Source organism: Pogona vitticeps, chromosome 15 (genome assembly GCF_051106095.1).
Source record: "Pogona vitticeps strain Pit_001003342236 chromosome 15, PviZW2.1, whole genome shotgun sequence".
NCBI classification, from domain to species: Eukaryota; Metazoa; Chordata; class Lepidosauria; order Squamata; family Agamidae; genus Pogona; species Pogona vitticeps.
Genome location: NC_135797.1, coordinates 631,239 through 658,484, shown reverse-complemented (window position 1 = coordinate 658,484; position 27,246 = coordinate 631,239). Strand labels below are relative to the sequence as shown.

The following is a 27,246-nucleotide window of genomic DNA, read 5'->3' as shown; positions in this document are numbered from 1 at the left end:
GCAAATAAAAACGCCCAGGCCAGCCCTGGCAACGGTCCTCTGCTGGTTTACTTGGGAGCAAACCCCCCATATGGGGTCCCACGGGACTTGCTTTGCGAAACTTCCCGAAGCAGCGGGGGAATGGCAGCCGGCTGCCGTGGCACGCGTGTGGACTACAACTCCCATCCACCCCGGCAAAGCTACGGTTTTGTAGTCCGGCGCTATTTGGAGAGCAGACCTGGCAGGACCTGTAAGTGCTTCGAGGGCAGAGACCGGGCCCTCTTCCTCTCTCCCTCCCCCCCGTGGCGCCCCCCCTTTCTCTCTCCCCTCTCTTCTCTCTCTCTCTCTCTCTCGGGTCGGGGTTTCAGCTGCCACAGGTTGCCCTGCCTTTCCTCTTGCCCAGCAGGCGCCTTGGGCGAAAGGGGCAGGGAGGAGGGAGGTGGCCCCGGGTCGGTCCGCGAGCCAGGGCGAGGGGCTTGGAAGCCAGCAGGGCTTGGTCGACCCTCCCCGTGCCCAGGACGCCCCAAGCGGGCTTCCTTCTGATGCCTTTCCTAGCTGGGGCGGCGGGCGGGAATCCGTCCGGTGAAGCGACGCCTCCACCAGTGGCGTTTCTACCTCGTCGTGCCATTCTTCCAAGCCCAGTTGGATCCCCGGCTCTAGAGAGGCGGGATCGTCCGCCTCCGAAAGGCTTCTTTCCTTGGAGTTGTAGAAACGTAGTTGGGGTTGCCTGCGGGCCGCCCGGGTGGGTTAATCCTCCTTCTGGGGCCAGCCCGCACTTCTCCCTTTGTCCACAAGGCGGCGACCGTTTTGCCGGCTTCGCTTCTGTTCGGCCATCCAAGGGGAGGCGCGGCTTTTGATGGGCTCCCTTGCACTCGGCGCGCCAGTCCGACGGGCAACTGGCAGGGCGACTACTAGCCCGGGGCCCGGCCATGCTCTACCTCGCAGGGTGGTGGTGGTGATGGCAAGGGGAGCCCATGTCCTGCGCCGAGGTCAGACGGGAGAGAAAGAGAGAGAGAGCCCGTCACATAGAAACAGACGTCGTTTGGAGTCTCCAAAGCCCGCCCAAGAGTCTTGTGGGATCTGAAAGACACTCCCGTTTTATGAGACTTCCTGTAAACTTTATTGTGGAGCGCGGATGGGTTGACCCTGGGGACTTGTGAGCAATTAAGGTGCCACGACTGCTCAGTGTATGTATGTATGTATGTATGTATGTATGTATGTATGTATGTATGTATGTATGTATGTATGTATGTATGTATGTATGTATGTTATTTTATTTTATGTTATGTTATGTTATGTTATGTTATGTTATTTATATACCTCCCATCTGGCCAGGAGCCACTCTGAACACTTTCCCACAGAATAAAACAATAGCCAGCCCTTATAATAAAATAAGGTTAAACTGTATCAACATAAATTTCAGAATAAGGATCAGAGCTGTACTAAACGCTATAACTTAAAATACGACACAAAAAGACATTTAGTCATGTAACGCAGCTGCTCCTTTAGAGACATGGAGCAGAAAAGACTCTTTCCTCCAAAGTCTGTTTTATTGGGGGGGGGGGGTGACAGACTGACCCCCGGCCTGCCCAGCCTGGCCTTCACAGGGATCCCCCCAGTGGCCCCCATAGGTGGGCAAAGGCCCTGCCTCTCGTGGCCACAAATCCTGGCGCAGTGGTTAAAACGCTGTACTGCAGCTACAACTGTGCTCATGACCTGGGGTTCAAATCCCAGGTAGCCGGCTCAAGGTTGACTCAGCCTTCCATCCTTCCGAGGTCGGTAAAATGAGTACCCAGCTTGCTGGGGGGGGGGCAATGTGTAGCCTGTATAATTAAATTGTAAACCGCCTGGAGAGTGCTTGCAGCGCTATGGGGCGGTATATAAGTCCAATAAATAAATAAATAAATAAATAAGTCCCCTGCTTGGTGGGCGATGGGATTTCCTTTCGTCCCTCTTGAGATCTGTGGTCAGGGGCCTGCTCCCCCAACCCCTCCAAATCCCAGCCTTTTTCAGAGTGTGAAGAAGAGGGCAACGTGTGGTTTTGGGGATGATGGAAGAGTCTCCGTGGGGAGGGGAGGCTTTGGGGTTGCCCCTGGGACGCCCAGTGGGACGCCTGACTGGGAAAGAGGAGAAGGCAGGGGGAGATGGGGGCAGCCACACCTGGGTGGGGCCTCCCCCTCCCTCCCTGTCACCATCAAAGGAAAGGGGGGTGTCCCCCCCCACCAACACCTGGAGGATGATGAGTCAAGATGAAGCCACGACTCTCAAGAATGTCCCTCCCTGGTTGCCCCCTCACACACCCCTAAGCTGCTAATCAGTTCTAATTATGCCTTTTGGCTGGGGGGGCTGCCTGCCATGGTCCTGGGGAGGGGGGCCTCCCTATCCTCCAGGTGGGAGGGGCCTCTGCTGTTGTCCAGCCAGCCCTTGTGGGGGGGCGTGGGGTGTGTGTGTGTGTGTCTTGTGCGGCGTGACCCTGTCCACACACCTGTCCCGACCCCCCAGCCAGCCATGCTCTTCCGGGTCCTGCCTGGGGTCCCCCCCTCCCCATCGCCCCCTCCCTCCCCCACCCTCTGGGCTTGACCCAAGGAAGGGGGTCCACACCTGGAAGAGCCCCTCGGCAAGCAGATGTTCCTCAGCCCCCCCCCGTTCCCCCACAGCGGCCCTGAGGGGGAAACATTGCAGGCGGGATTTCTGCGGGGTTTTTAAAGATTGAGAGAAACTCAGTAAGGTTCTATAAAACACACTCAAATAGCAAAAAAGATCTCTCTCTCTCTCTCTCTCTCTCTCACACACACACACACACACACACACACACACACACACACACACACACACACACACACACACACACACACACACACACACACACACACGAGACTTAGTCAAGCAGGCAGAAATCCAGCAGGTTTCAGCCCTTCTCTCTCTCTCTTTCTTTGGACGAAGGCCTGGCGTCGGGATCGCTTGACCATTCCCCGACCCCAGCCTCAAAGACTTCCCACCGAAAATCTGGAAGCCGAGGCAGGTCAGGGAGGGTCAGGCTGCTACTAGCAGGGCGTTCTCCGAAATTATAGGGCTGCCAGAATGTATCAAAGTGGCAGGGGAACACCCTTGACCCCAGAGCCGGAGGGGGTGGGGGGTGGCTTTAAAAAAAATAATCCTGTTTTTTTCTTCTTTTTCTTTTGATTCTTCTTTTTTTGAATGGCAGTAGTTGTTTGCTCTGCAATGAGGGGTGAAAACTGAAGGTCACCGGAGGGTTAATATGGTGCGTCCAGGCAAATGTTCATCAAGTAGTTAAACAGCTTTCAGGAGGAGAATTGGGGTCACCCTCTCCCTCCCCCCATATCCTCTTCCCCCAAAGGTTTTTTTTCTTTCTTTCTTTGGTGGGTGGTTGTAGATCAGAGAGGGATCGTTATGATCAGGCAGTTATTGTGGTGACTGGCTCAGATTTATGGTGTGTGATGGCTCAGAGAGATTGGGGGGGTCCCATGTCTTGCGAATGGCACACAGAGGCCCCCCTCCCTATTATAAAGCACAGAGGGTCGAGGGGGGTGTAAGGGGGCTGCCAGATATCCAGCCCATTATCCTGGTCTTTTCATATTGCCTCTGATGTTCTGCACATGCAAGGTGGTTCATGGGCACACGTAGCATAGAAACCGAGTGGTTTTTTTCAAGGCATGGTTGGAAGGAAGATGGAACTCCCCGCCTCATGATGGACTCACCCTCTAATTCCCACATCCTTTCTCTCTGTACTGGCTGCACAAGCCGGGGAATTCTTAGATTTGCAGTTTAGGGCAAAAAAGAAATTATCTCAAGGTACAGATGTCATTGATTGAAGGCCAAAGAACACAACCGTTTCTGACTTAATGTGGGGCTCTTGCAAATTCCGTGCCTCCCTGTTAAGTTGTGGGCTATGGGTTGCTGCCCAGTTTCCCACTGGTTTCCTGAGTCTCATAGGTCAGAGAAGTTGTTGTTGTTGTTGGACCAAAATGCCCAGAATCCCTCAGCCAGCATCGCACCGGGGAGTTCAAGTCCGAAAAAAGAAAAGGGGGTTCTTAGGGCCACGGCTGGCTCGCCCCGGGAGCTTTTTCTGATTTTCCCCCCTTGCGCTCACCTGGCAAAACCATTTGGGCTTGAGGTGAAGTCCAGGAGCTGCCAGGTTTCACCCTCCAGATGGGTTTGGCTCCTCCCTCTCAATGCGCGCGCACGGGATCGCTGCCCACTTCTTCACGCGCTTTTGAAGAAGCAGCAGCAGCTCCAGTCCACAGTGGGAGCTGCTGGCTGGTCAGGGGCCCGAGGGAGGCCTCTCGGAGAGATTCAGGGTGAGGCTTTTGGGGGAGGAAGCGAATCTGACAAACCTCCCCACCCTTCCGGGAGAGTAGAACACAGGGGCTCTGTAGTCCTTTCCCTTGATTTATAGCCCACTCTTCTCTCCATCAAGGGAGTCAAGGCAGCATACAAAACATTGGGAAGGGGGAGGGAACAGGCTGGATTTTGCCCACGGGGCCAGAGATTCACCCTCTGCCCCGTGCCTGCCTGTTTGTGCATGTGTGCCCACCACCGGCCCCCACCCTTGCTTGTCCGCATGATCCTCGCCTTGCACCCCTCCTCCACCCCCTCGTCCTCTGCAGGACAACTTCTCCCTGTTTGTCGGTTTCAAAACAAGCAGCTCACTAGTCCGGTCTCGCCAGCCTCTGTTCTCCAACAAAGGTCACAGCCTCCTTGCGTCGTCCTCCTCCGCTTGACGCCTTCGGTCATGCCTTCCCTTCTGCATTCCACACCCCTGGCATGCCGGCTTCCCCAGAGAAAGATCCTCTTTTGAAAGGGGGGGGGCAGTAGGTCTGTCCTCCCCTCTTCCCAACCCAAACCACGTTGGGAGGTTTTCTGTCTTCTCTTCTCCCCCCCCCCCGAAAATACTGGAGATGCAGCATCAGGAACCAGTGGCTGGACCCTTAAGTGCTTCTCCACACTTTCATTGCAGGGGGGGGGGGAGACAGCGGTCAAAGAGGGAGGGGAACTCGGGTGGATCCATTCTGGGCGCTGTAGTCTGGAAGAAATTCACTTGAACAAGGAGGATTTCCACTCTGTTCCTCTTAAACTGCCTAAAGTTGGGGTTTTAAAGAAAAGATTTGTTAAAAGGCTAGGCTGGAGTTTGTGGCCACTGAACATGGGCAGCCGGGCAGGAGGCTGCAGCTCCCCTGCGCCCCCCCCCGTCCTCCCCCCCCCGGGGTGGACATGGGTTGTTCTGCCTTGGTTTCATTGCTGGAGTTTATCTGGTTTGGTTTATTCAGGAACTTTTTCACTCTCGTTCCAGGTGGGTCACCGTATGTCTCCGCTTGCCTTCACGGGGATATTCCAAAGTTCAGACAAAATTACAAGGTAGGGTAATTTTGGGAGGGAGGGATGTGTTTGAAACACCCCGGGGGTGGGGGGGCTCTCAACTCTGCGGCTTGTTCCGACAAGACTCTGGAGGGCCTTCGAATCAACTTGCTGAGCGGGTAGATCAAGGCTTGGGTCGATCCTCCGGATTCCATCGGGGTCGTCCCCGGAAGCAAGGGACAAGCGAGGGCAGGCCTTGTTGTTGGCCTCCAACGTCCCAGCCGCCACTGGGGGGGGGCTTTTGCAAAACCCACACCTCCATCTCCTCCCACCCACCCCCCTCCTCAAACCCTACCAAGGCTACTTTTTTTAGGGTCTTTTCCCATGTGGGGAGCAGTGACCAAAACCACCTGCCCTGGGACGTCTCAGTGGCCGAATCAAAGTGCTTTTCCTTCCCTGCCTTTGGCTTCATCTGTTCTGGGTGGTCTTCCTGAGGTGGGGGGGGATGGGGTGGGGTGGGGTGACCGAGAAAGGCCAGAGGTCACCCACGGGAGCTTCTGGAAGGAGGCTGCTCCGTAACCTGCCTCCTCTGCCTGGTGCTCTTTGGAAAGGGAGAAGTCGGAGCGCTCCTCCTCGGGGTGGGAAAGTCTTCCTCTCTGTTGGCCCTGATTCTCCTCCCAGGGGTGCACAGTCTCCTTGACCTTCCCCTTCAGTTGAAAAGGGGGGTGATATTTGTAGCATAAAAAAAGAAATCCACTCCTTGGTTGCTCCTCTGTTTGGGGTGGACCGACAGACTCCTTTGCAGCCTCCGTCTAAGTCCCGCTCGTCTGCAACCGGCCCGCGTATTCCCTCCGCGGCCCTCCCTTGCTCTGGGAGAGATGACGGGCAGCTTTCGGGTGAGGACTAGAATCTGAACCCGCTGCCCAGCTGGCAAACGTTCTCTCCGGCTTCCGGGCGTCTTCTTATGCTCGGGTGGTCCCCTCCTGCCCCGGGAGGCCCTTGCCTGGAAGGCCACATCCGCCCTGCGCAAAAGCTCCCTCGCCAGATCCTTTTTTCTCAGGGCCGAAGTCCCAGCTGGGCTAACCTTTTGGACCCCTCTCTGAGGAACACGGAGACGAGGGAAGGGCCGGGGAGGGGAGGGGAGGGGAGGATGCCCCAGAACAATGCCGAGGGGGCCCGAGAAGCGAGGTCTCCTCCCCGGAGGCTCCTTGTGGGGCCCTGAGACACGAGAAAGAACGCAAGGTCAGCACAGGAACTTATTAATCTGGCTGCAGTGACACCAGGCCCGGCCATAATTTTATGTGAAGAATTAACTCCTTCCCGGACGAGGAAACAGGAGGGTCGGGTGTCACGGAGCCTGGCCCTTTGGGGGGGCGGGAGGCAGGCCGGCTTTTGGGGGTGAGATGCGGTTGGGGCTGGAGGGAGCGCTTTCCCCACCCTCGGATCCTGGACTCCCAGAGCTGGGGGGGGGGTCTCTGCCTGTCCCTTCTCCCTTCTGTGGCGTTTTTGAGGGGGTGGGTGGGTCGGCGGGTGGGGGTCCATCCGATCCCAGCTGCTTGCCAAGTTGGCTTCCACGTCAGCAAAGCCGAAGATGCCAATGCCCGTCTCTGTTGGATTAGGGCCCACCTGGCCAGAGAGGGAAGGGGGGGGTCCGAGCGAGGGGGAGGCCCTGGCCTGGGTGCCCCCGGCTGGCTTTCCTGCTTTCGGGGTTTGTGTCCCTGGGGACAGTGGGCCACGTCAAGGTCTTCCTCCTGCTGGTTTCTGTCCTCTGTAGAAGATGACCGATGGCCACCAAGGAGACGCTCACTCGCCGGTCTCTCCACCCTGCCTCTTCCTCGTGGGGTGCGTTCCTGCTTCCCAACCATCTTCTTTTCCTTCCTCAGGATCCCCCTGGGCAGGAGTGGGGACCCCGGGGGTCGGCTCCAGCCGTAAATTTCGCCAGAGGCCCCTTCTCCCGTTTGTGCCTGACCTGCCAGTGACACCACCCTCGTCCCCTTCTGCGGCTCCCGCCGAGGCCGAGGGCCATCCGGCCGCCCCGGTGCCTGAGCCAAGAGGCGTTGTTGTTCTTTGGGTTCCAAAGAATGGGTGATTGAAAGTGTGTGTGGGGGGTACCCCCTTGCCTTGTGCTCTCGCCTCACACACACACACACACACACACCCTCTGCACACCCGCAAAGGGAGGGGGGAGGCCCAGCTGCCGTCTGGGCTGTGACCAAGCCGGGCAGGGCTCCGTTTGGGGGAAGTGCTTTGGAGAGAAAAGGCCCCCCCCCGGGAGGGGTGGTGGTCTAGGACCACCAAGGAGAGGGCCACCCAATTGGCAGGATCCTCCTATGGGAGGGGAGGACAAGTATGTTGCCCCCCACACACACACCTCAGCCCACTCTGTCAATCAGTCAGCATTTGGAGGAGTTACTTTTTCAGACTACAGTGCCCATGAGGGATGGAGCTTCTGGGAGTGGTAGTTGGAATAGAGGCATTTCCCGCCGGCTTCCCCGGGGCCAGGCTTTCCCCCTGGGTTTCTGGGGTCTCGGCCCTGCCTTGCCTGATGCCAGGGCCGAGACCCTCCTGTCCTTGTGCTCCTCTTCATCGCCTCTTCCGAAGGCCTGGGCAGTCTGTTCGGGACTTCCGCTTCCTGTGCGTGGCTTTGTCGTCTGAAAAGCCAGGATCACTTTTCCATCCTTTTCCAACTGTGGCTCTGGAGATGCTGGAGTGCAGCGTCTTTGTGTGCATAAGTTTGTCTAGATTTGAACGGACACACCTGGATTGTTTGAGACCTGTCCCAGCCCCACTGACATCACCCCAGAAACCCGGGCATGGGTGTGTGTGTACCTTTTCCACCCCTGTACGTGCGTCATCTTCAGAAGAGGCACCTAAGGGTGAAACCGGACCGAGTCAGGTTGAAAAGGGGAGAGATGCTCCCACTTCCCCTGCTTGGCTACATCATTCCTGGATTCTTCCCTTCTCCTCCTTTAACTCTCCTTTACTTTATTGGTGAATTGCTTAAAGCCATAGGTCATCGCAATATATCAGTGACAGCATCAAACGTATGTAACAGTGTCATATCACAATTTCGCTTAAAAAAAGAAAAAGAAAAGTATGACTTCCCTTCTTCTTTAGGATTCTTGAAGCGTGGCCGGACTCTTCTTGGCCGCCTGGCCAGACGTTGCTACTTGAGGGGCAGCCCTTCCCTCCCTGCCCACAAGCGGGCGTGCAGAGTTGAGCCCAGGGAGGGCTGTCGCACAAAGTCCCTCTGAGTTGGCCTGCAAGGAATTTCCTCCCCGGGTGATCCTATAAAAAGGGCATCTTAACAAATAATGAGAAACATCTCCAGCTTCTCCAGATGCACAGGAGAAGACAAAGTCTTGGATCAAAAGGGACATTTTCATCTCTTCTTACTAGTATGGCTGTTGGCATTCCTTGGACGCAAATGGTCTCCTCTCCACAAGCCGCCTAGGGAGGCATTTGCTTTATATTCACAAAGGGATCCTTTTTTTTAAAAAAAGCACATGCTTATCTTCATATATTTCCACGGGACTGTGCTCTCTCCTTTTTTCCTTATGCTTCCCTGTTCTTACTGGCCTGTCTGTCGCTTTGAGGGTTCCCAAGTCAATGTGACTCTCACTTGGTGTGTGTGAGGGTAACAGTGGCCAGGGGTCCCCCCCCCCGAGACCTTTCGGGTCTGTTCTGGGAGCGGGGGGACCCCCAGGCGTCACCCCGACGCCCTGCTCGGCCCCCTTCCTCCCAAAAGGGCCGCGAGGGAGGGAGGAAGTGAAGGAGGGGAAACTGAGGCGGAAGAGGGAACTGTCCGGCAAGGAAGGAAGGAAGGCAGGCAGGCAGGCTGTTCCGGGGAGGGAGAGCAGGCAGGAAAGACAGATCCTGGGGTGGAGGAGAAAAGGGGTGGGGGTGGAAGGCAGCTGAGGCTACGAGGCAGAAGGGGGGGGAACCACGGGGCGGGGGGGGGGAGAGAAGCCTGTAAGGGAACTGAAGAAGGCAGGCTAGAGGGAGGCGTCTAGAGAAGGGAAGGGAGGCGGGGGGGAAGAGGAGGAACCCAGAGGGGCCTCCAGGGAGACTGAGGCAGGGCCAGGGGTGGCGGGGGGCTGTCTCCCCCAGGATCACCCCCCCCCCCAGGATCCTCTCCCCTGCAGGAAAGTCGCGCTCGCCCCCTCCGACCGGCGCTGGCTGGGGCACCTTGGCAGAGACCTCCCCCCCCCAAAAAAAAAGCAAAGGGGAGCGGGTGGGAGGACGGGAGCCTGATCGGGGCTGCGGGCGGGGGAGCCGGGGGAGCCTCCCTTCCCCTCCCGCCCCCTTGCCAACTTTCGCGCCGGCTGGGAGGGGCGGGGTCTACTTCTCCCCCCCCCCCCCGCCGCGCGCGCGCGCTCCCGGGCCGGCCCTCCCCGCTCCCGCCCCCCCCCCCCGCGGATCCCCGGCCGGCGCGCTCCTCCAATGCCCCGCGGGCGCCGCGGCGAAGGGAGCCGGGGAGGCGACGCGCTTGGCGGCGGAGAGGCCGGAGCCCCGGGCGAGGGGCCCGCATGGGGCCGGGGCGGCGGCGGCAGCGGCAGCCGGGTTGGCCCCGCGCAGGGGCGCCTCTCCCGCCCGCCGGGCCCCCCAAGAGCCGCCGCCGGGGACCAGGAGGCGGTGGCGGCCGGTAGGTGGGCATCGCCGGGGGTTCGGGGCGCGGAGGAGATGCGGGGGAAATGCCGAGAGAGGGGGGGGGCGGGGGGGGGCCCGCGCCGTCCTTCGGAGAGCAAGTCACGGGCGCTCCCGCCTGGCCAGGAGCCCGGTGGCGTCCGCAAGGCGGCCAGCTTCGCTCGGGCGCCCGCCTCCGGGGTGCCACCAGGCGCTTCGCCCGCGCGGACGCTGGAGAGCCGCCGGAAAGCCTCGCGGGGCCGCCCCGGGTTTGGCTTTTTCTCCGCCCGGGAGGCAGTCGCGGCGCCCAAGAGGGCGAGCCGGGCAGGGAAGGCGCCTCCGAAAGCTGCGATCCTGCCTGCCTGCCTTCACGCCTTTTCCCCTTCCTTCCTTCCTTCCTTCCTTCCTTCCTTCCTTCCTTCCTTCCTTCCTTCCTTCCTTCCTTCCTTCCTGCCCCTAGAAGCCAGAGGGCGGGGAGGGCGAGGGTCGCGATCCTGAGCCCTGCTACTCCGGAGTCAGTCCCCCGGATCTCTCCGCCGAGGAGCGCCGCGGCTTCTCTTGGCGGTGGCCGGGATGAAGACCCCCCCCCCCCGAGCGCCCCTTACCAGGCGTGGATGCCGCCTCACCGCCGCTGACTCCCGAGGAGACCTGGCGGGGATCGCGGGCGGTCCGCCGAAATCCGCCGGGAATCGGCCCCCTGAGATCCAAAATCCGGTAACCTTTCCGTGTCGGGCCGAGGATCCCGGAGGGGCCAGAAGGGAAAAGAGAGAGAGAGAGAGAGTTTCAAAAGGAAACTCCCTTTTCGGGCCGTTTTCTACCAGGTCTGAACTTGACAGAATGATCCGAGAGGAGGGATTTTCAAAAACGGCCTGAAAAATTATTGGCGACCCAACGTTGCGATCCTGTAGCTGGGATGATGATGAATATTTATTTATCACTCTCTGGACAAGAGAACTACATTTATTTGGGAGGGGGGACGACGAATGATAACCGACATTTAATTATAGCCTTGTAATTTAGAGAAACTAATTTTCCCCCTACATAGTTTTCAGTAAGAGGCATTGGTATTCCATAAGGAGCACTCACTGTTCATAGAAGTATTAATTTTTTGATAATGGGAAAGCTGCTCTTTATAAAAACAGAAAAAAGTTCATCAACGGGAGGCTTGTCATGAAGCAATAATAACAGGAGGGTCCGTCGGTTCGGGGGGAAAAAAAAACACAACCGCCTTGAAGAAATCTTTTACGAGCCGTATTCTCCGTGTCATTAACGGCCGCCGCCGCCAGCCCTTTGATGACCAATTCGGAATAAATTCCTGCAGGTATTGACGGCTATCACGATGAAGCAGAGCCGCACAAATAGATGTTATATCTTCCTTTTGAAGAATATTCTGTTGTTATTATCAGTGACAGATTTTCGTTAAAAGAAAAATCGCTTTTTTCCGCCTGTGGGGAAAGGAGGTCTCCAGCCCTGCTTGGGGGCAGGTGGTTTTAAAAACGGTTTCTCTGCAGGCTTTTAAAATTATTGGACCTTTCTAGAAATCCTGAACTCCTTCCGATTTCAGCGGGGAAGGGGCTGCCCCCCCGTCCGACCCCGACCCCAAGAAATGTAGTTTATTGTCCCGAAGGATGATGCCGCGCCAGCGGGGAGAGTCTCGCAGACGGACTCCTCGGAGGCGGTGGGAAAATACAGAATATTAGACTAAGAAAACCTCCAGGCGCCTCCCGGCCGGGTCTCCCCAGGGAAGGAACCGTCCCGTGTTTTTTTGCTTTTTGCTTTTCCTTCCTCGAGGAAACGTGGAAATAAATGCCCGTCGATGTGAACTCGATTTGGGAGGAAGCAGCTGCTGGAAGTGGCTCCCAGGCTTCCCTCGGTGTAAAGGAGAAAAGAAGGAAGGGTTTGCAGGTGGGGCGGGGGGGGGAGAGGAGGCGCCCCGGGTGGGGTTCCTTGCGCCCCTAAATCTGGAGCGTGCCTTGAAGCTCAGAGAGATGTTGGGGGGGGGGGAATGATGATGAAACCTTGGTGGTGCCTTATTTGGAGGTCAACCTTCCACCAGAGCTCCTGGCTCTTTTAAATAACAACAACTTTGATTGACTGTGTCTGGTATTTCTGAAATATAATACATTAATAATAACAATTTATTAATTCGTTAATACTTAGGTTTTTGGTTAAAAACGTGTGCCTGTTATGTAATACCAGTCAACGTTTTTCATAATTTTGATGGACTGTGCCTGGTGTTTTTGAATAATATTAATAATTATAATAATACAATTTCCCTTTGGGGAGCACATGACTGGTACAAGATAAGGAATTGGGGGCAGGAGGGATTTTGATCCAAGGCTTTCTCGGAGGGAGCCCACTTGACCCCCTCCGTCGACCCCCTCCCATCCAGGTGTCTTCCAGATGTGTTCAGCATCAAAGGCAGAAGGAGGCAAGCGCAGGAGGCCAGCCTCCGAAAGGGAGCGACCGCTCCTTGTTTGGTCCTTATGTTCTCATATTCATTTTCCATGTATGTGTGATTTTTTTCTGTCTGCATGGGTAGGACGTGGGGCTGAACTTCTTGTACCCCCTTTCTCACTGGATGTTTGTACTTGTCTCTTTTTATGCTGCCCTTCTCCCCCCCCCCCCCCCACAACCCAGGATTTGAATGTCTTCTGGAAGAAGTTACGGATTCTTGGAGAAAGTTTTCCCGGCAGGCGGGCAGGTGCCCTTTACAGAGGAGGAGGAGGAGGAGGAAGAAGCACAGCGATGGAGAGGGAGGACCGGTGGTTGCTTCTCTGCTCTCGCCACTGATGGAAAAGAGAGGAAGGCAGGAACGAAAAGAAAAGCTGCCGCCGGGCAGGGAGGAAGCCGGAGTGGAGCCGTTTCCCCTTCTTTTTGGCTTCTCGGCTGGAGTGCTGCAAAATCCAGGCTCGTGCGGGAGGGCCTCTTTTCCCAGCGAGGGAAGCAAAACGGAGAAGACTTTGGAGGAGGAGAAGCCAAAGGCCGGCCAGGGAGCCACAGCAGCGGCTGCGGGAGGGATGTGCGGCTGGCCGTTGGGCGTCTTCCCGCCAGGGACCTCTTTGTTTTGGGGTGGAGATTTCAGGGCCAGGCCTGCCTGCGGTCTGGAAGAAGAGGAGGGCAGGCGGCGTTTCCAGGGCCTCTTCGGCCGAGAGCAACTGGCCAGCAGACCCTCCCGGGGCCTGAGGGGAGCTGCCCCGGAGGGATGTCCCCACTTCCTGCTGCTCTGCTGAAAAGGGGGCCTTGGGCTCCCCAGGCTTCTTGACCCTTCTCCTCGGAGCCTCTCCTTGCGTTTGCTTTTCTGCCACGTCCCTCCTTCCTCCACTGTGGGGTTCCCCTCTTTCTCCCAGAGCCCCCCCCCGACTGCCTCTCCACTTGCCCTCTGGTCCGCTCCTCCTCCTCCTCCTCCTCCTCCTCCTCCTCCTCCTCCCATCATTCCTCTTTCCACTTGGTGCCTGGTCTCTTCCCAGCCTTGCCTTGCCTTGCCTTCCTGCTTTGCCTCTTCCTCCCTGCCTTTGCTGTCAACCTGCCCCTCTCCTCCCCTCAGCATCACCCTCTCCTCCTCCTCCTCCATCGTTGGCTTGGGCTTCCTTCCCTTCGGCCTTCCTCCCCAACTCTTTCCCTCCTCTTGCTCGGCTCCTTCTTTTTAAATCCCTCCCTCTCTCTTCCCCTTCTCCTTCCCCACCAGTCACTTCTGCTCTCTTAAATTCCCCTCCCTTCTCCTCTCTCCCCCACCCCCTGTTCCTCCTCCTCCTCCTCCTCCTCCTCTGTCCATTCAACTCCTCTCCTCTCCTCCAGGCTCTGCTCTTCTCTTCTCTCCTTCCCTTCTTCTCCCTTCTTCCCTCCAGATCTTCCGCCAGCCTCTCCTGCCACAAAGGGCTCCTTTCCCACCCCCTGCCCACTTCTCTAGCATGGCTCTGGTGGTGGCCCCCTGGCAGGAGGAGCTTCCTGGGGGTCCCCCGGGGGTCCACCCTCCTCCTCCTCCTCCTCCTTCCCTGCCTCCCCTGCCAGCCTCCCAGGAGCCCGGGGTCGGCGGCGGTGGGGGAAGCAACAGCGAAGCCAAGGCGGCCTCGGCGGCCGTGGACTGCCTGGTCTGTGGGGACAAGGCCAGCGGCAAGCACTACGGGCAGTTCACCTGCGAGGGCTGCAAGAGCTTCTTCAAGCGCTCCGTGCGCCGCAACCTCAGCTACACCTGCCGCGCCAGCCGCCAGTGCCCCGTCGACCAGCACCACCGCAACCAGTGCCAGCACTGCCGCCTCACCAAGTGCCTCAAGGTTGGCATGCGCCGCGAAGGTGGGTCCCGGGCGGGGAGCCTCCTGGCGGAGCCGCCTCTTGCCCCTGGCCTGCCCCCCTCTGCCCTCCTCGGAGGAGCGCGTCCGAGACAGCCCGGCGGGGTCCCCTCGGAGGCGCCTCTGGGGGCTCCAGCCAAAGGGCTCCCCTCGGAGGCGCCGTTTCGAGAGGGACTCGGAGTGCCTTGCAGGAGGCACTCCCGCTCGGAGACTCCGAAGCCCCTCGCTGGACTACGCATCCCAGGGTGCTCGGGGATGGTTGATGGAGCCATGACAGGGGCAGCAGTGGGGGCGTGGAGGTGCCCCCCCGTCTCTCTCTGGCTCTTTTGAGGGGCTTCGTTTTTGCCTCATGCCTTCATGCCTCCTTTCTCTTCTCCATTTTCCCCACTTCATTTTTTGTTCTCTAGCGCTTTTTCGTTCTTCGCTTGCTTTCTTTTCCCCAGGAGTTCCCTTCCTCTTCTTCTTTATTGAGTTGTGTTTCCTTTCTCTCCCTCCCTTGTTATTTTTCCTGCCTGCCTTCCTTCTTGCCCGCCTGCCGGCCGGCCGGCCTGGTCTCTCACCCTGCGCCCTCCCTTCTGTTCTTATTCGGACAACACGCTTCCCTTCCACCTTTTTTCGCTTTGCCTTCTTTCTGGTCTGGGCAGAGGAGAGAGTCCCCCTCAGCCAGGTCGTCTAGACTCAGCCCCCTCCTTGCCTGGCCCCTGTCAGAAGAAGAACCCCCCTCCCAGTCCAGCCCCCTCCAGGCCTCCTTCTTTTCAATCTTGCCTTCACCCAAGGGTGCTCTTCTTGACCCTTCTCGGCCACCCCCCCACCTTCTCCCCGACCCGCCTCCTTTCTCTCTTTTCCCTCCTCTCCTGCCTTCTCTTCCGCATCCCTTTGCTTCTCGCTCTACTTTTGAGTCTCTCTCTCTCTCTCTCTCTCTCTCTCTCTCTCTCTCTGTGAAATCTTCCTACCAAAGTTCCTTTGGATGAAGGGCCACTTGGCCCCCTTTTCTGCCGGGCTTTTAAGATCAGTACCGCTTGTTCTTTACTGCAGACAGTTTTACACTTGCTGTGACACAAACCTCAGGGCCCTTGTCCTCTCCTTCTCCTCCTTCTTCTTTGTCTTTGCAGTACAAGATCATTGTTTTTAATATGCCATATTTAAAGATAAATAAGCAATGAATAAGAAGAAGGATCCCTTCCTTCTCCCATCCCTGTCTTTGGCAATCCTTTCATATCTTTATTTCCCCACCATCACCTTTTCTTTTCTTTTTGCTTTTTGGAAACTTGTCTCCCCACCCCCACCCCCACCCCGCTCCTTTCCCTTGGCTCCTGTTCCTTTCCTCTTCCTTCCACCCGCTTTTTCTTGTCTCCTTGCAGGGCTTGGATTTTCCCTTTGTCTCGTCTGTCTGTCAGATTTCTTTTCTCTTTCCCCTACATCTCTCCTCTTGGCTTTTTCGTCTCTAAAAGCTCCTATTGGCTCTTTCCTCATCCCTTCTTTGACTCTCTTTGCTTCCCCCACCCATCAGGATCCCTGTGTTGCTTTTTCTGCATTCAGTCTAATTCCACCCATATTTGTGTCCCTGGGGAAAACTATTTTCCTTTTCTGTTGCAAAACCTACCTACCTGTGTTCATTCTCTCCCCTTCCTTCTTTCCTTCCTTTCGCCTGCCCACCCTGCTGTCTCTCTCCCACATCTCCCCCCCCCCCACTTCTCCTCTGTTTGTTCTTGCTTGGACAGAGACCCGCACAAGCCACCTGTTTCTGGGCAGTGCCCAGTGCCGGAGGGCAGGTGGTGTCGAGGGGAGGGAGGGACGGAGGGAGAATTTGCAGTCTTCTCCTCCCGAGTAGTTCTGCCACTGCCGGACAGAGAGTGCAAGAACACGGTGGGCTTTGGGTTCAGTTCACTCAAACTTGTGTCAGGGCTGCATTTAAGCACAGACTAAATCTGGTGCCCAGGTTTACTTTTGCCCATCGGTAAGCTGCAACATGACAGCTTTATTTTCAAGAGAGGCCATTTCTTAAAGAAGTTTTTTTGTCTTTTAAAAGCGTGTCATCTGAGGGCTGGCAGTGTTGTCGGACTCTTAAACATGGGCCGGCTTTGGGCCTCATTTCTGCTTTAATGGGGACCGGACCTTGTGCCTGTCACCAGAGTCGGGCCACCCTAGAGGGTTATACCTGTTCGATTCCACTTGGACGGTTCCAGCTCCCTTCTGGGGAATCCTGGGATATGTAGGCTGGTGAGGAGCCTGGGGCTTTCTCCCGCCATTTAGGAGAACAGACCAGGGCTGTCTAGGAATGGGCTCTGATGTCCCTCGCCAGTCTGTAACCTCTAGATCCCTCAGGATGGGGCCGCGGCGGCAGTTGGGCGGGGACCACCGGCCGCCAACTGTGCTGTGTAGCTCTGATACCAAAAGAAAATCAATTCCAGAGTAGAGTGTAGGGAGGACCCACCCAAGAACGAGACTGGAATGAATTTATTGCCCGAATTCATGGGATCCTTGGTGTGGATAAATTTCCACCACGCTGCCATAGCTCCCTGCACATGGGAGGACTGGCTCTTAAATACATCCATGTCTCTCTGTGTTGATCTGCAAGGGGCAGGGAATCCTCTTGTCTCCCTCTGCAAGTTCCCGAGCAGGAGCCTGGAGAAGAGCCGGCAGGATGATCGATCGATCGATCGGGTTGATGATATGGCCAGAATACAGACGGGTTGTTAGCCTGCCTGCCTGCTCAGGTTTAAGTCAGGGGTTCAGGCCCAGAGAAAAGGTGCCTCTCTAGCGCAGGGCTCCATGTGCTTGGTCTCCGGGAAGACGGTGTGTTCATTTCACCTTTTCCTTCTAATTATTTTGTGGTCCTTGAAAGAGGGCAGGTGGGGACGAGGGGTGTCCAGATGTCCCAGTAAAACCAATGAGTAAAAATGGAGAAGTAACGTGTTTACCTCCAACGCATTAAGTTGTTTGTAATGAAAGCCTAATGAAGTTACAGTTGAAAAGCACAGAATGAGCAGGGACAACAATGTTACACTTCTGGTGTTTTTTAGTTACCATGAGAGGGCTTTTGACAGGTTTCATGTTCTCATCAAACCTAATGTTTTATTTATAAAGGAGTGATGAAAAATAACTTTTAAACGGTAGCAAAGAATGCAATGCAAGAAAAGTAACAATGCTGCAATGTCATTTTATTTAAAAAAAATCCCAAACCCTGTAATGCACCATGACAATGAAGGACTTTTTCAGTCCCTGCTTGGAGTAAAGGCAACACACTTTCCGATGTGGTTGGGATTTACTGTATTGCTTTATTTGAAAGAAAAGCTGTTACTGTACATCTTAGCAAGTTTTTGTTTATTTTTTTTCCTTTTCTCAAGTCCTGTGCCTGCCCCAAAAAGCTGCTCTCTCGCTTTCTCTTAGGAAAAAAAAGGAGAAAAAAAGAGAAAAACAACCCACAACGACTTTTGCTACTTGTTTTGGAAATACTGGTGGTTATGAACCCTTGGCTGAAGGATGTGTGCTCTCTCTCTCTCTGTCTCTCTCTCTCTAGCCGTGCAACGGGGTCGCATGGCCCACCCTCACTCCAGTCCGGGCCAGTTCCCCTTGTCCAATGGTGACCCATACAACTGCCATGCCTACTTGACGGGCTTCATCTCCCTCCTGCTGCGGGCAGAGCCCTACCCGACATCCCGCTACGGCACCCAGTGCCTCCAGCCCAACAACATCATGGGCATAGAGAATATCTGTGAGCTGGCCGCCCGCCTCCTCTTCAGCGCCATCGAGTGGGCCAAGAACATCCCTTTCTTCCCCGACTTCCAACTGGCCGACCAGGTGTGCCTCCTGCGCATGACCTGGAGCGAGCTGTTCGTACTCAACGCGGCTCAGTGCTCCATGCCGCTCCACGTGGCTCCGCTCCTGGCCGCCGCCGGCCTCCACGCCTCGCCGATGTCTGCCGACAGGGTGGTGGCGTTCATGGACCACATCCGCGTCTTCCAGGAGCAGGTGGAGAAGCTGAAAGCCCTCCACGTGGACTCGGCCGAGTATTCCTGCCTCAAAGCCATCGCACTCTTTACGCCAGGTGAGTCTCTTCAACTTGCGTGCTCTGGGGGTGTACGCAGGACTCTTTTGGCAGGGAGAGAAGGGGCCTAAATCCTCCATTTGTTCATCCTTGAGTGAGTGTGAGGACAAGACACTCCAGACAGTCTTCTTTCTGGGGAGGAATTTCCTGTACCAATGACAGAGTAATTGCATGCACAGTTATTCTTGGTCTCTCCCCCCGCCCCCCAACTGCAGGCATTTATATAAAGCTGTTCAATGGGTGCCGTTGTGCAAAGTGCCCAACACTTGGGTGATGGCCATGTTGTTTCACAAATTGGAAGCACTAGAGGGTTTGATTGCATCTTTCTTAACAATCAGCCAGATATTCTGTGCTGGCTGCCTGCGCTTATGCTGTCTTTCTCCAAGGGAGAGGATGCGAGAGACATTTTGTTCAAATTACTGGGTGGGAAAGAGTTCTTTTTCAGCTACAGGGGAAATAGTTTTCTAGGGCATCAAAAAATTCCTGTAGGGGTTTCTTGTGGGGTGGGGGTCCAAAGAGCCTATACGGAGGAAAGTGAGACATTTAACCTATGTTCTTTCCATCTGTAAAGAGGAATGGTTGGTCAAGAAGGAGAGGAGGGAACCACAGGGCTTTATCAGCATGCAGAAAGAACAGGCAGGCGGCATGGGTGGGTGGGTGCAAAACTGGGGGGGGGGCAACTGGCCCAGAAGAGCCCCCTAAACTTTATGGATGGGAAGGGAAATGAACCCTTGTCCTCCTGGTCCCATCCCCAGCACTAAAGACAGAGTCACTTACTTCTAAACGAGGACGGCATGAGACACGCAGTGCTGCCTCTGCTTGAAAATGGCCTTAGGAGAGCTGATTGGCTACCTGGTGCTATTGTGTTTTCCCACTTGGTAGGTGATCCCTGACTGCCTAGCATCTCTTCCCCAGACACTCACTTCCGAGGGGAGAAAAGCCACTGGATGGAAGTTGAAAGGGGAAACAGAGATTATCTAAAGGAGTGAACAAAGAAGGGGGTGGAAGTGGTCATCACAGAAAGATGTATTTAGCATAAGTAGGTAGGAAAGGTTAATACTGAAACCTTTGGGGCAGCCTTAATCTGTTCTGCCTTGCTGTGCATTAAGCCTTTAAAGGAGCCTTTTCTTGAATGAACAAGGAGGGGCTTGAGATTCCTGGATGGGTGGATTAATTAACGCCAGTTACTGGTGGGGTTTCCACACCAGCACCTGCCAGACCCAGCCTTTTTAAAGGGAAGTCAAGGCAAGAGGAGGAAAGGGCGAGAGGTCAGGGTGAGTGGGTGCTCAAGCCCCTGCCTCCATCCCCCAGTACCTGGGGGCCTGAATAGCCACCAGAGAGAAGGCAGTAAGATTATTTCCAGGACACAAGAAGAACCTTTTGCATCCGGGAAGCTTCCAAGCCCAACTGAAAAGGGGGGGGGGGCTTGTTGACATGTCAGTTTAATCCCAGCCTTTAAATAAAAGGAAAATGCTCCCTTTTAATAAAACGTGTGCTTCCTCTGACAAAGTGAAATGATGTGATGAGAAACAAATCTAAGCATTTGAAAGTTTAGGAAAAAGATATTTATTTTGATCTTTGATTTCTTTTTTACATTAATTACAGTATAGTTCAAAGATAAGGAAAGATAAAGGCCCCATGTGCACTTCCACGTCACCGTGCATGATCCTGAATGGGTCCCCCTGTTCAAGAATCACCCGTTTTGCATCATTACCCATAAACGGTGTATGCAATGTTAACACAACTTGGTCTCCTCTTGTGCGTGTTTTCCTGGGCGATGGGTGCCCTCTTTGGGGAGGTGAGTGATCTGTGAGTTCCCCCACCACCACCAGAGAGCCACACGGGCCAGGAGAAAGGCGAAGGGGCTTCCCAGGGGAGGTGCGTCATCTGCCCCGATGGGCCAAGGTAGCTTCTCTCCGTCGTCGTTTGGTTTGCAAACTCTCCCGGGCCTCCCACCTGATGGGCTGATCAGGGGACTCCCATGGCCCGTAAAGTCCGGGTTGTGTCCCTTAGCTGAAGGACACTCCTTTCCGTGACCTGTACGCCTGCCTGTTGGCATGACGAAGGGTCCTTTCCTCCGGGGCCTCTTGCTGTTAATGGCTCGGCCCTCTGGAAGTGCAGCAGAGAACCACTCCGGATGTTTTGAGAGAAGAAAGACTAGGAGCAGAATCGGGGCCTGCAGCTCTGCCCCCCCCATCCCCATCCCTGCCTGGGCCTGCCCTCTTCCAAAAGGCAGTTCAGTTTCTTTTCAGCAGGGGAGGGAGGCGCTGCGGCAGTCAGGCCCATGGCCCTCGTCGGAGGCCGGGAAGGGAAGGGACGGGGCAGCCCCTGGCTGGCGGGTAGTCTCACCCCTCCGTGCCAGGCCCCACATTGTTTGGGTGTCGGTTGTGCCACCAGAGTCCCAGGGCCAGACCCCCCCACCTCACCCCTGGACCCCAGTTCTCGATTAGAAGGAGATCACAGATCCAGAGGCTGTAGAGTGGGTTGGTTAGGGTGGTGGTGGATGGTTTCAGCATTCTTGCTTCGGGTAGTAGAGCCTAGAAGACTTCCATGATTAGACTACAGGTCCCAGAATCCCCAGGCCGGGTGGGGTGAATCTACAAAGCGCCTTCTTCCGAGCCCTTTCTTCCCTGCGAAAGGAGCGCTTGGAGGGCGCCCCCTTCCGGTCGATCTCAGCAAAGAAGGTCGTTGGGACTCTAGCACGGGCACCGCTGCACGTGTGGAAGCAGGCTCCGCGAAACACGCTTTCATGGCAGAGGCGTTAAACCGGAGCCTTCCCTCCAGAACCGTTTAATCGGTGGAGACGCTTCTTCCCAGAATTTAAAAAAAGATACAGGTTCAGTTTTGCGACAAGGCCTTTAAAAAAACATACTTCGAATTTGGCAACCCCGAGCCGAGCTCCTTTCGCCGGAGAGTCGCAGGCTTCGTCTCCAGGGGCCACTTCCCGTTCCCTGGTTGATCCAGCGGTAGATTCTCTGCCATTGAATGAGGATAGTGGCGGTTTCAAGACCTAGAAATGTTTCAAGAAGACATGCTGCTTGGTAGGAGAGTCATAGGGCGGATTTGCGAGGCCGACTTCCGGTTCTCGGGTTGGCCTAGAGGCCAAAGAAACCCCTTTAGAAGTCAAAAAGTCAGAGGGTTCAAGTCTCTAATGGTCTACATTTTAAAATGGGGAGAGGTATGATGCAAGAGAGACATAGGGCAGAATTTCGACGATAACTTCCGGTCCCTGAGTTAGCCTAGAGGTCAGAGGTTCCTCTACAGAAGTCCGGACTCCATGGGTTCGAGGCCGCGGAGGTCTGCTTTTAAATTTACGCAGACTCTGGGACAGAAGAAACATAAGGTGGATATCCAAACGTCACTTCCGGTTCTCAGGGTAGCCTAGAGGTAAACTTAATGACTTAGAAGCCCTGAGTCCCAAGGGTTCGAATCCCCTCCGCTCCTTTTCTCGCCTTTGGCCTCTAGGGGTAGAGAGGTCAAATATACCAAGAGTAGGGTCCCGAGCCAAGAGGCGGCGGTGGCTCAGTGGGTTCGGCGCCTGCAAAAGCCGAAGGTCATTACTCTGCGAGTTCGAATCCCCGCTGGGCGCCTAAGAAAAAAATTTTTTTTATTTTTTTTCCCGGGGCCCGCCCGCCATTTTGCAAAATGTGGTTCTCTTTTCTGGGCCCGGGTCCTCCTGCCTGCGCTACCTACGAGTGAGTTGCTTAGCCCTGACTGACGGTCCTGCCAAGGGGGGCCAGTGAGGACTGTGCAACTTGCCCAAGGTTGCACAGGCGGCAGGACCCAAGCCCAGAAACAAAGAACCAGCGAAGCGCAGCAGGTCAGGCTCACCGGCGGGGATTCGAACTAGCGGTCGACCGGGACCGCAAAATCACATTACCAAGCGTTTTCCCCGCTGAGCCATCTCAGCCACTGGGCGTGGCCCCTGCTCCTGATATATTTGAGACGCCGAACTCCGGCTCAATGGTCAAAAAAAAAAAGAAAAAAAAAGTGACGTAACAAGGCTTAAAGGGGAAGGACCCGGGGGGTTGCCTCTCCGGCTCTCCCACAACGAGCCCCCCCCCACTAAATCGGACTCCCACTGGAACTCCCCACACTTCGCTTCACCCCCCGCGGGACCCCCCACACCATCAACACTCACAACGGCGGCGCTAGGGGGATCAGGCCTGGATGGGGGGGGGCAACCTCCAAAGGGAGAGGAAGGGGCAGAAGAAACCCCCGACTCCTTTCCCACCTTAAAAAAGGGGGGAGAAAATAAAAGCAAAAGAGGGTCTCTTGACCCCCAAAACCCAAAAACTAATTCAGGAAGGCCCCGCCCCCCTCCGCCCACTCGGCCTGAACATCACCAGGACTAGCGCCTCCGCCGGACAAAGGCGGGACTGAGAGGGGGGCTCTCTCGGGCCCCGAAACTTCGCCCCGCACTCCAAACCCTTCGGGTTCCCCGGATCGGGGCCAAAATAAAGTGGAGGGAGGGAAAAGGAGGGGAAGGGAAAGGAGGGGCGACATGGCCCCTCCCCAGGCGCGCAACTCCTCTCTCCCCCCGCGCCGTCTTGCGCCCAACCTCTGCCCCCCCTCGCCCAGCCTGCTCGACATCCACCCAGTCCGGGCACGTCCTGCCAGCATCGGATGGGGGGCACCGACACCACAGAGAAGCCCCCCCCCCGAAAAGGAGGTTGGGGGCTGTGAACTCCCCTAGGGAGAAGATAGCGAGGAGCCCTGTGCCGCTCCGGAGGCTGCTACTGTTTCTTGGCCACGAGTTGGGGGGAGGACCCTAGCCCCCCCCCACGCTCCCCGCTTTCATGCCGGGAAGAAGAGGGCCACAAACTGGGCCGTCTTCTAGGTGTCACAAGACAGTGCGCTGAAAGGCAAAGGCCGCGTGTTTGCGGGTGCGGCGTGCAGGCCTTCTTCGCCTTGCCTTGCCCCCAGGGCTGTCCCCCAGCATTTAGCCGCCTAAGGCAAAGAGGCCCTGGCACCCTCTCCACCACCACCACCACCGCCACCCCCGGTCCCAATCCACGCGACCCCACGCCAGCCAAGTGACTTTGGCCCAAGAGGAACAAAGCGTCACGAACTTACCGGCCCAAGTTTCGACGTTCAAAAAAGGCCTTCTGGGGATCCCCGAGGCCGCCTGGCGCAATCTGGGGGCGAAGGGTCCTCTCCCTCTCCCCCTCCCCCCCCCGCCGCCTCCCTTCCCCCGGCCGGACAGACCGGCGGGGCTCCTCCTGGAAGGGAAGGCCGTGCCAAGCCGGTGGGACGACCAGCGGCGGCGTCCTTTGGGAGAGGTGGGAACCCGCCTGGCCTCCCCGCACCTGGTCCGCCACAAAAGGAGAGAGCCCGGGGGTCTCTGGCACCATCTGCGGGAAGACAGACGGGGCTTCCCGGACGTTAAGCAACCGGCCCTAAAAACCCCTGACCACGGAAAGGAAAGGAAAGGAAGGAAGCCACGGGGGACGCGGGACGGGGCCTGACCGACGATCAGGACAAGGAGAAAGGCTGAAAATGTAGCCGTTTTCAAATAGATTACCTTCGATCACGGTTGGAAGCGCCAGAGCACCTGGGATAATTAAGATAGGGAAACTTCCATAACATTTATTAATTCTTTTGTGTGCTCCTGAGAAAGTTGATTTCTAGGAATTAGGCATCTAGCTAGTGTTGGATTTATGCACAAGGAAAGTAATATATTACTTGGGGTCTCAGATTATGAGAGAATACTTTTACCCCCCAAAAAGTGTTTTGTAAGAATGCACAAAGGCAGGCTAATGCTATGGAGCCTCTTAAAAACCTGCTATAGTTTTTTAGGGCTCCAGTGTGTCTTGAGCTCCTTCGGCTGCTGGCCAGCCCTCACCCTCACCCTTGAAACAGATGGAATACGGTTAAGCCTGGCTTTGTGGTTTTGAAAAAAAAATAAATGTTCCCCCAACTGTAAAAGGTAGATCAAGAAATTAAAAGGCAGAGTAGGGAAAATACCCTTATGGACACCCAGATTTTTTTTTAAATGGGGGGGGGAGAGATAGTTGGGGGGAAGCAGAGAAAAACTTCATGTTCATGATAGGATATGTTGGAGGTTCCTCATTCATCAGGTTGCCCAAAGTTGGAGGTGATCTGATGGCACAGAACCACCAAAGCACTAATTTTTTGGGCCTTGCCATCCTGGTGGATGTTCTGAAACTTGGGAAAGAAGCAGAACAGTTCGCATTTCACCCTGGCCAGGTGTTACACCACAGACCTATGGCCCTCCAGATACAATTGGACTCCAGGTCCCATCAGCCTGGCACCAGTTTAGGGCCAATGGGATATCTGACCTGGACCTAAAAGCCGGGTCCCCCCTCTTTTCTTTCCCTTTATTTACACCTCAGCGCACCTTGGCAGACCACCCCACCGCAACCCTTTCTTTTAACCTCCCTGTTAGCTGACTCACTTCCCTGCTTGTCCCTTGCAGACGCCATGGGGCTGACGGATCTGTGCCACGTGGAGAATGTCCAGGAGAAGTCCCAGTGCGCCCTGGAGGAATATGTCCGGAACCAGTACCCCAGCCAGCCCAGCCGCTTTGGGCGCCTCCTCCTGCGCCTCCCCTCTCTGCGCATCGTCTCGGCCCCCGTCATTGAACAGCTGTTCTTTGTGCGCCTGGTGGGCAAGACCCCCATCGAGACCCTCATCCGGGACATGCTCCTCTCGGGCTCCAGCTTCAACTGGCCTTACATCCCCATGCAATGAGAGAGAAAGCGGCCGAAAAATTGGGAGGCTGCCAGGCCCCTGGGAGGGAGGGCAGAGGTTCCCCACCCAGAGCCGGGCCCCGTGGGGCAGCTTGGACTTCATCGGAGGGCAGACATTTCTCAGACAGATTCCAGGCACCTGGGCTCCCCCCTCCCCCCCCCCAAAAAAAGATGCCTGAGAGACTGTCATGAAGCAGGCAGGATGTGAGGCTGTTTTCCCCATTTCTGCCTTTGCAAGAACAAATCGCAACCTCGCTATATTTATGCCACTTGACCACAGGCAAAACAATAACCACTTCAAAAGAAGAAAAAATAACTTAACTGAGGTGACTTTTTTAAAAAAGCCAATCATATTGTTCATTTTTGCTCTAAAGGAACTCCACAGGGAACAAGGCCATGTTGGATCCTACATGGGATGCCTTTTGATTTTTCAGTTCTGTGACCTTGACATTTATTGACACTTCTTCCTCAACCCATTCTCTCAGCGGTGGAATGTATTTTTGGCGGAGTGTCAGAACCTTTGCAACCGGGACTGTGGACAATGCAGAGACCTGGGACTTGTGTAGCCTCCACTCACTGTGCAAGGAGAGCCACCCACCGACCCACCCCTCGAGTTTTCAGTTTCTCTTTGGTGTCAGCATTTAGCGAAATGGTTGGGGTAACTGATAAAGAAAGACTTGCCTCTTCGGTCCTATCTAAGTTGAAGTGCAGGGGTTGTGTCCTTTGTGGCACCCTCCCCAAAACGAGCACCTCAACGGTGGCCTTCCACCCTCCCCTGTTTAAACAGGAGTTTATCGCTGGGGATTTATCCGTGACTGGCAGAGATGGGGGTGAGGGCAGTGATGCCCTGGAGAGGGTGCAAAGTGCCAGCGATAGGAACACAGACCTCCCAAGAAACAACTCACTGGAGTCCATTCTTGAAAGAGGAAGAGCTTTGGTGGGTGAGGCTCACTGGGGTGGGGGCGGCGGGGGGGGGGAGGAGAGAGAGAGAGCTTTGTTTCTAGAAGAAGAAGAAGAAGAAGAAGAAGAAGAAGAAGGGGCAAAATGAAAAGACTGTGGAGCTCCCTTATTCTGAAGGAAAACATACTATTTATAAAATAAAATAAACACAGATTATATCCCGTTTCTGTTGCCCTGTTGAGTCCATTTACATACTGCATATTTCCAGGTTGGTTTGTTTTTTCATCTATCTCGTGACTTTTTTCTGTGAGAAGGAGGAACAAAATCATTCCTGTATGGATAGGGGGGAGCTTCCTCCCTTCAGAGTGAAGATGAAGAAAAAGAAAACACAGCACCCGTCAAAGAGATTTTTAAAAATAATTGATAGAGCTGGCATTATACTTAAAACTGATGATCGCTAAACACCTTCCAGATTTATGGCGGGAAGGGGGGGTGAAATCTTATTTTCTAGTTTCTATGATGCCCCAGAATCTGTGGGTTTGTAGGAGATGAGCTGTCTCCACGGTAGCAGCGTTCACCCAATACGGCGTTGGACAGATGGCTGGGCCAAGTGGGAGGAAGATGGTTTGCGGTGGAGGGGGGAGAGGATAAGTGAAAAAGGGGGAGATTTGGGAAATAAACCTCATCATAACTGTTTTTGCTGTTGGGGTGGGGCGAAATCTGGCAGGTGGACGGCGGGGGGGGGGGGAAGGGGAACTGCTTGTGCAGTTTTACTCTTACTCCTTTCTCAATGCACAAATGGTCCCCGAGCCAGTTCAGTCCTTCTTTTAAGTGGCATGAAAAGGAGGAGAGAGATGAGCACGCAGAGGGAGGTGGGTCTGCCTCTTTCCAGCCCACGGCCTGATCCAACGGGTAGCCCCGAGGAGACTGCTGCTTGGTGAGTCGTCCACCCATGTGCAAAGCCCATGGATTCAATGAGGTTGCTCCAGTTGAACTATGACCTGGATGTTATTGTCACACCTGCCGCGTTGCACATACACCCCTTAGGCACATTGCGCTAATGATTTTATTTTTCAAAAATCCTGTATGAACATTCAAAGGAAAATGGGCAATGCAATCCCTATCTTCCAACCCATTTTTCCTCTCAAAGATACATTTTCAAGCTCTGTTTCTCTCTCTTTCTCTTTCACACACACACACACCCATACATATGCACACCCTTTTCTCCTAGAGCCGGAACTGGTGGGTAACTAGGTTCCTTGGGGGGGGGGCAGGTGCAACTTCCAGAATTATCTTGATGGTACCCAAGGTTGCTCCTAGATGAAGCTGTTTGCAGATACATGTTTTTAGAACATTTGAAATTTTGAACAAAATG

The 27,246-nt window shown here is 55.4% G+C and overlaps 1 protein-coding gene across 5 annotated transcripts; it reads left to right on the top strand.

Annotated features, from left to right (window-relative positions):
• Positions 1-4: 4 nt before the first annotated feature.
• Positions 5-26,094, top strand: LOC110081518 (nuclear receptor subfamily 2 group F member 5). Of its 5 annotated transcripts, XM_072984199.2 has the most exons (5): positions 5-229; positions 5,291-5,355; positions 12,562-14,214; positions 17,731-18,258; positions 24,698-26,094. In XM_072984199.2, the coding sequence occupies exons 3-5, from the start codon at positions 13,833-13,835 to the stop codon at positions 24,970-24,972; spliced, it is 1,185 nt and encodes a 394-aa protein (XP_072840300.2). In that variant the 5' UTR covers positions 5-229; positions 5,291-5,355; positions 12,562-13,832; the 3' UTR covers positions 24,973-26,094. The 5 variants fall into 5 exon arrangements, with proteins under 5 accessions (XP_072840300.2, XP_072840301.2, XP_072840303.2 ...); XM_072984200.2 differs by lacking the exons at positions 5-229; positions 5,291-5,355 and adding an exon at positions 9,682-9,940; XM_072984202.2 differs by lacking the exons at positions 5-229; positions 5,291-5,355 and adding an exon at positions 9,682-9,944.
• Positions 26,095-27,246: the final 1,152 nt, after the last annotated feature.

What these genes read in the sequence shown, in the direction of transcription:
- LOC110081518 (XM_072984199.2), top strand. Translation starts at nt 13,833, where the DNA reads ATGGCTCTGGTGGTGGCCCCCTGGCAGGAGGAGCTTCCTGGGGGTCCC. An exon ending in GGTTGGCATGCGCCGCGAAG is followed by an intron (nt 14,215 to 17,730) that starts GTGGGTCCCGGG and finishes CTCTCTCTCTAG; the next exon opens with CCGTGCAACGGGGTCGCATG. An exon ending in CATCGCACTCTTTACGCCAG is followed by an intron (nt 18,259 to 24,697) that starts GTGAGTCTCTTC and finishes TGTCCCTTGCAG; the next exon opens with ACGCCATGGGGCTGACGGAT.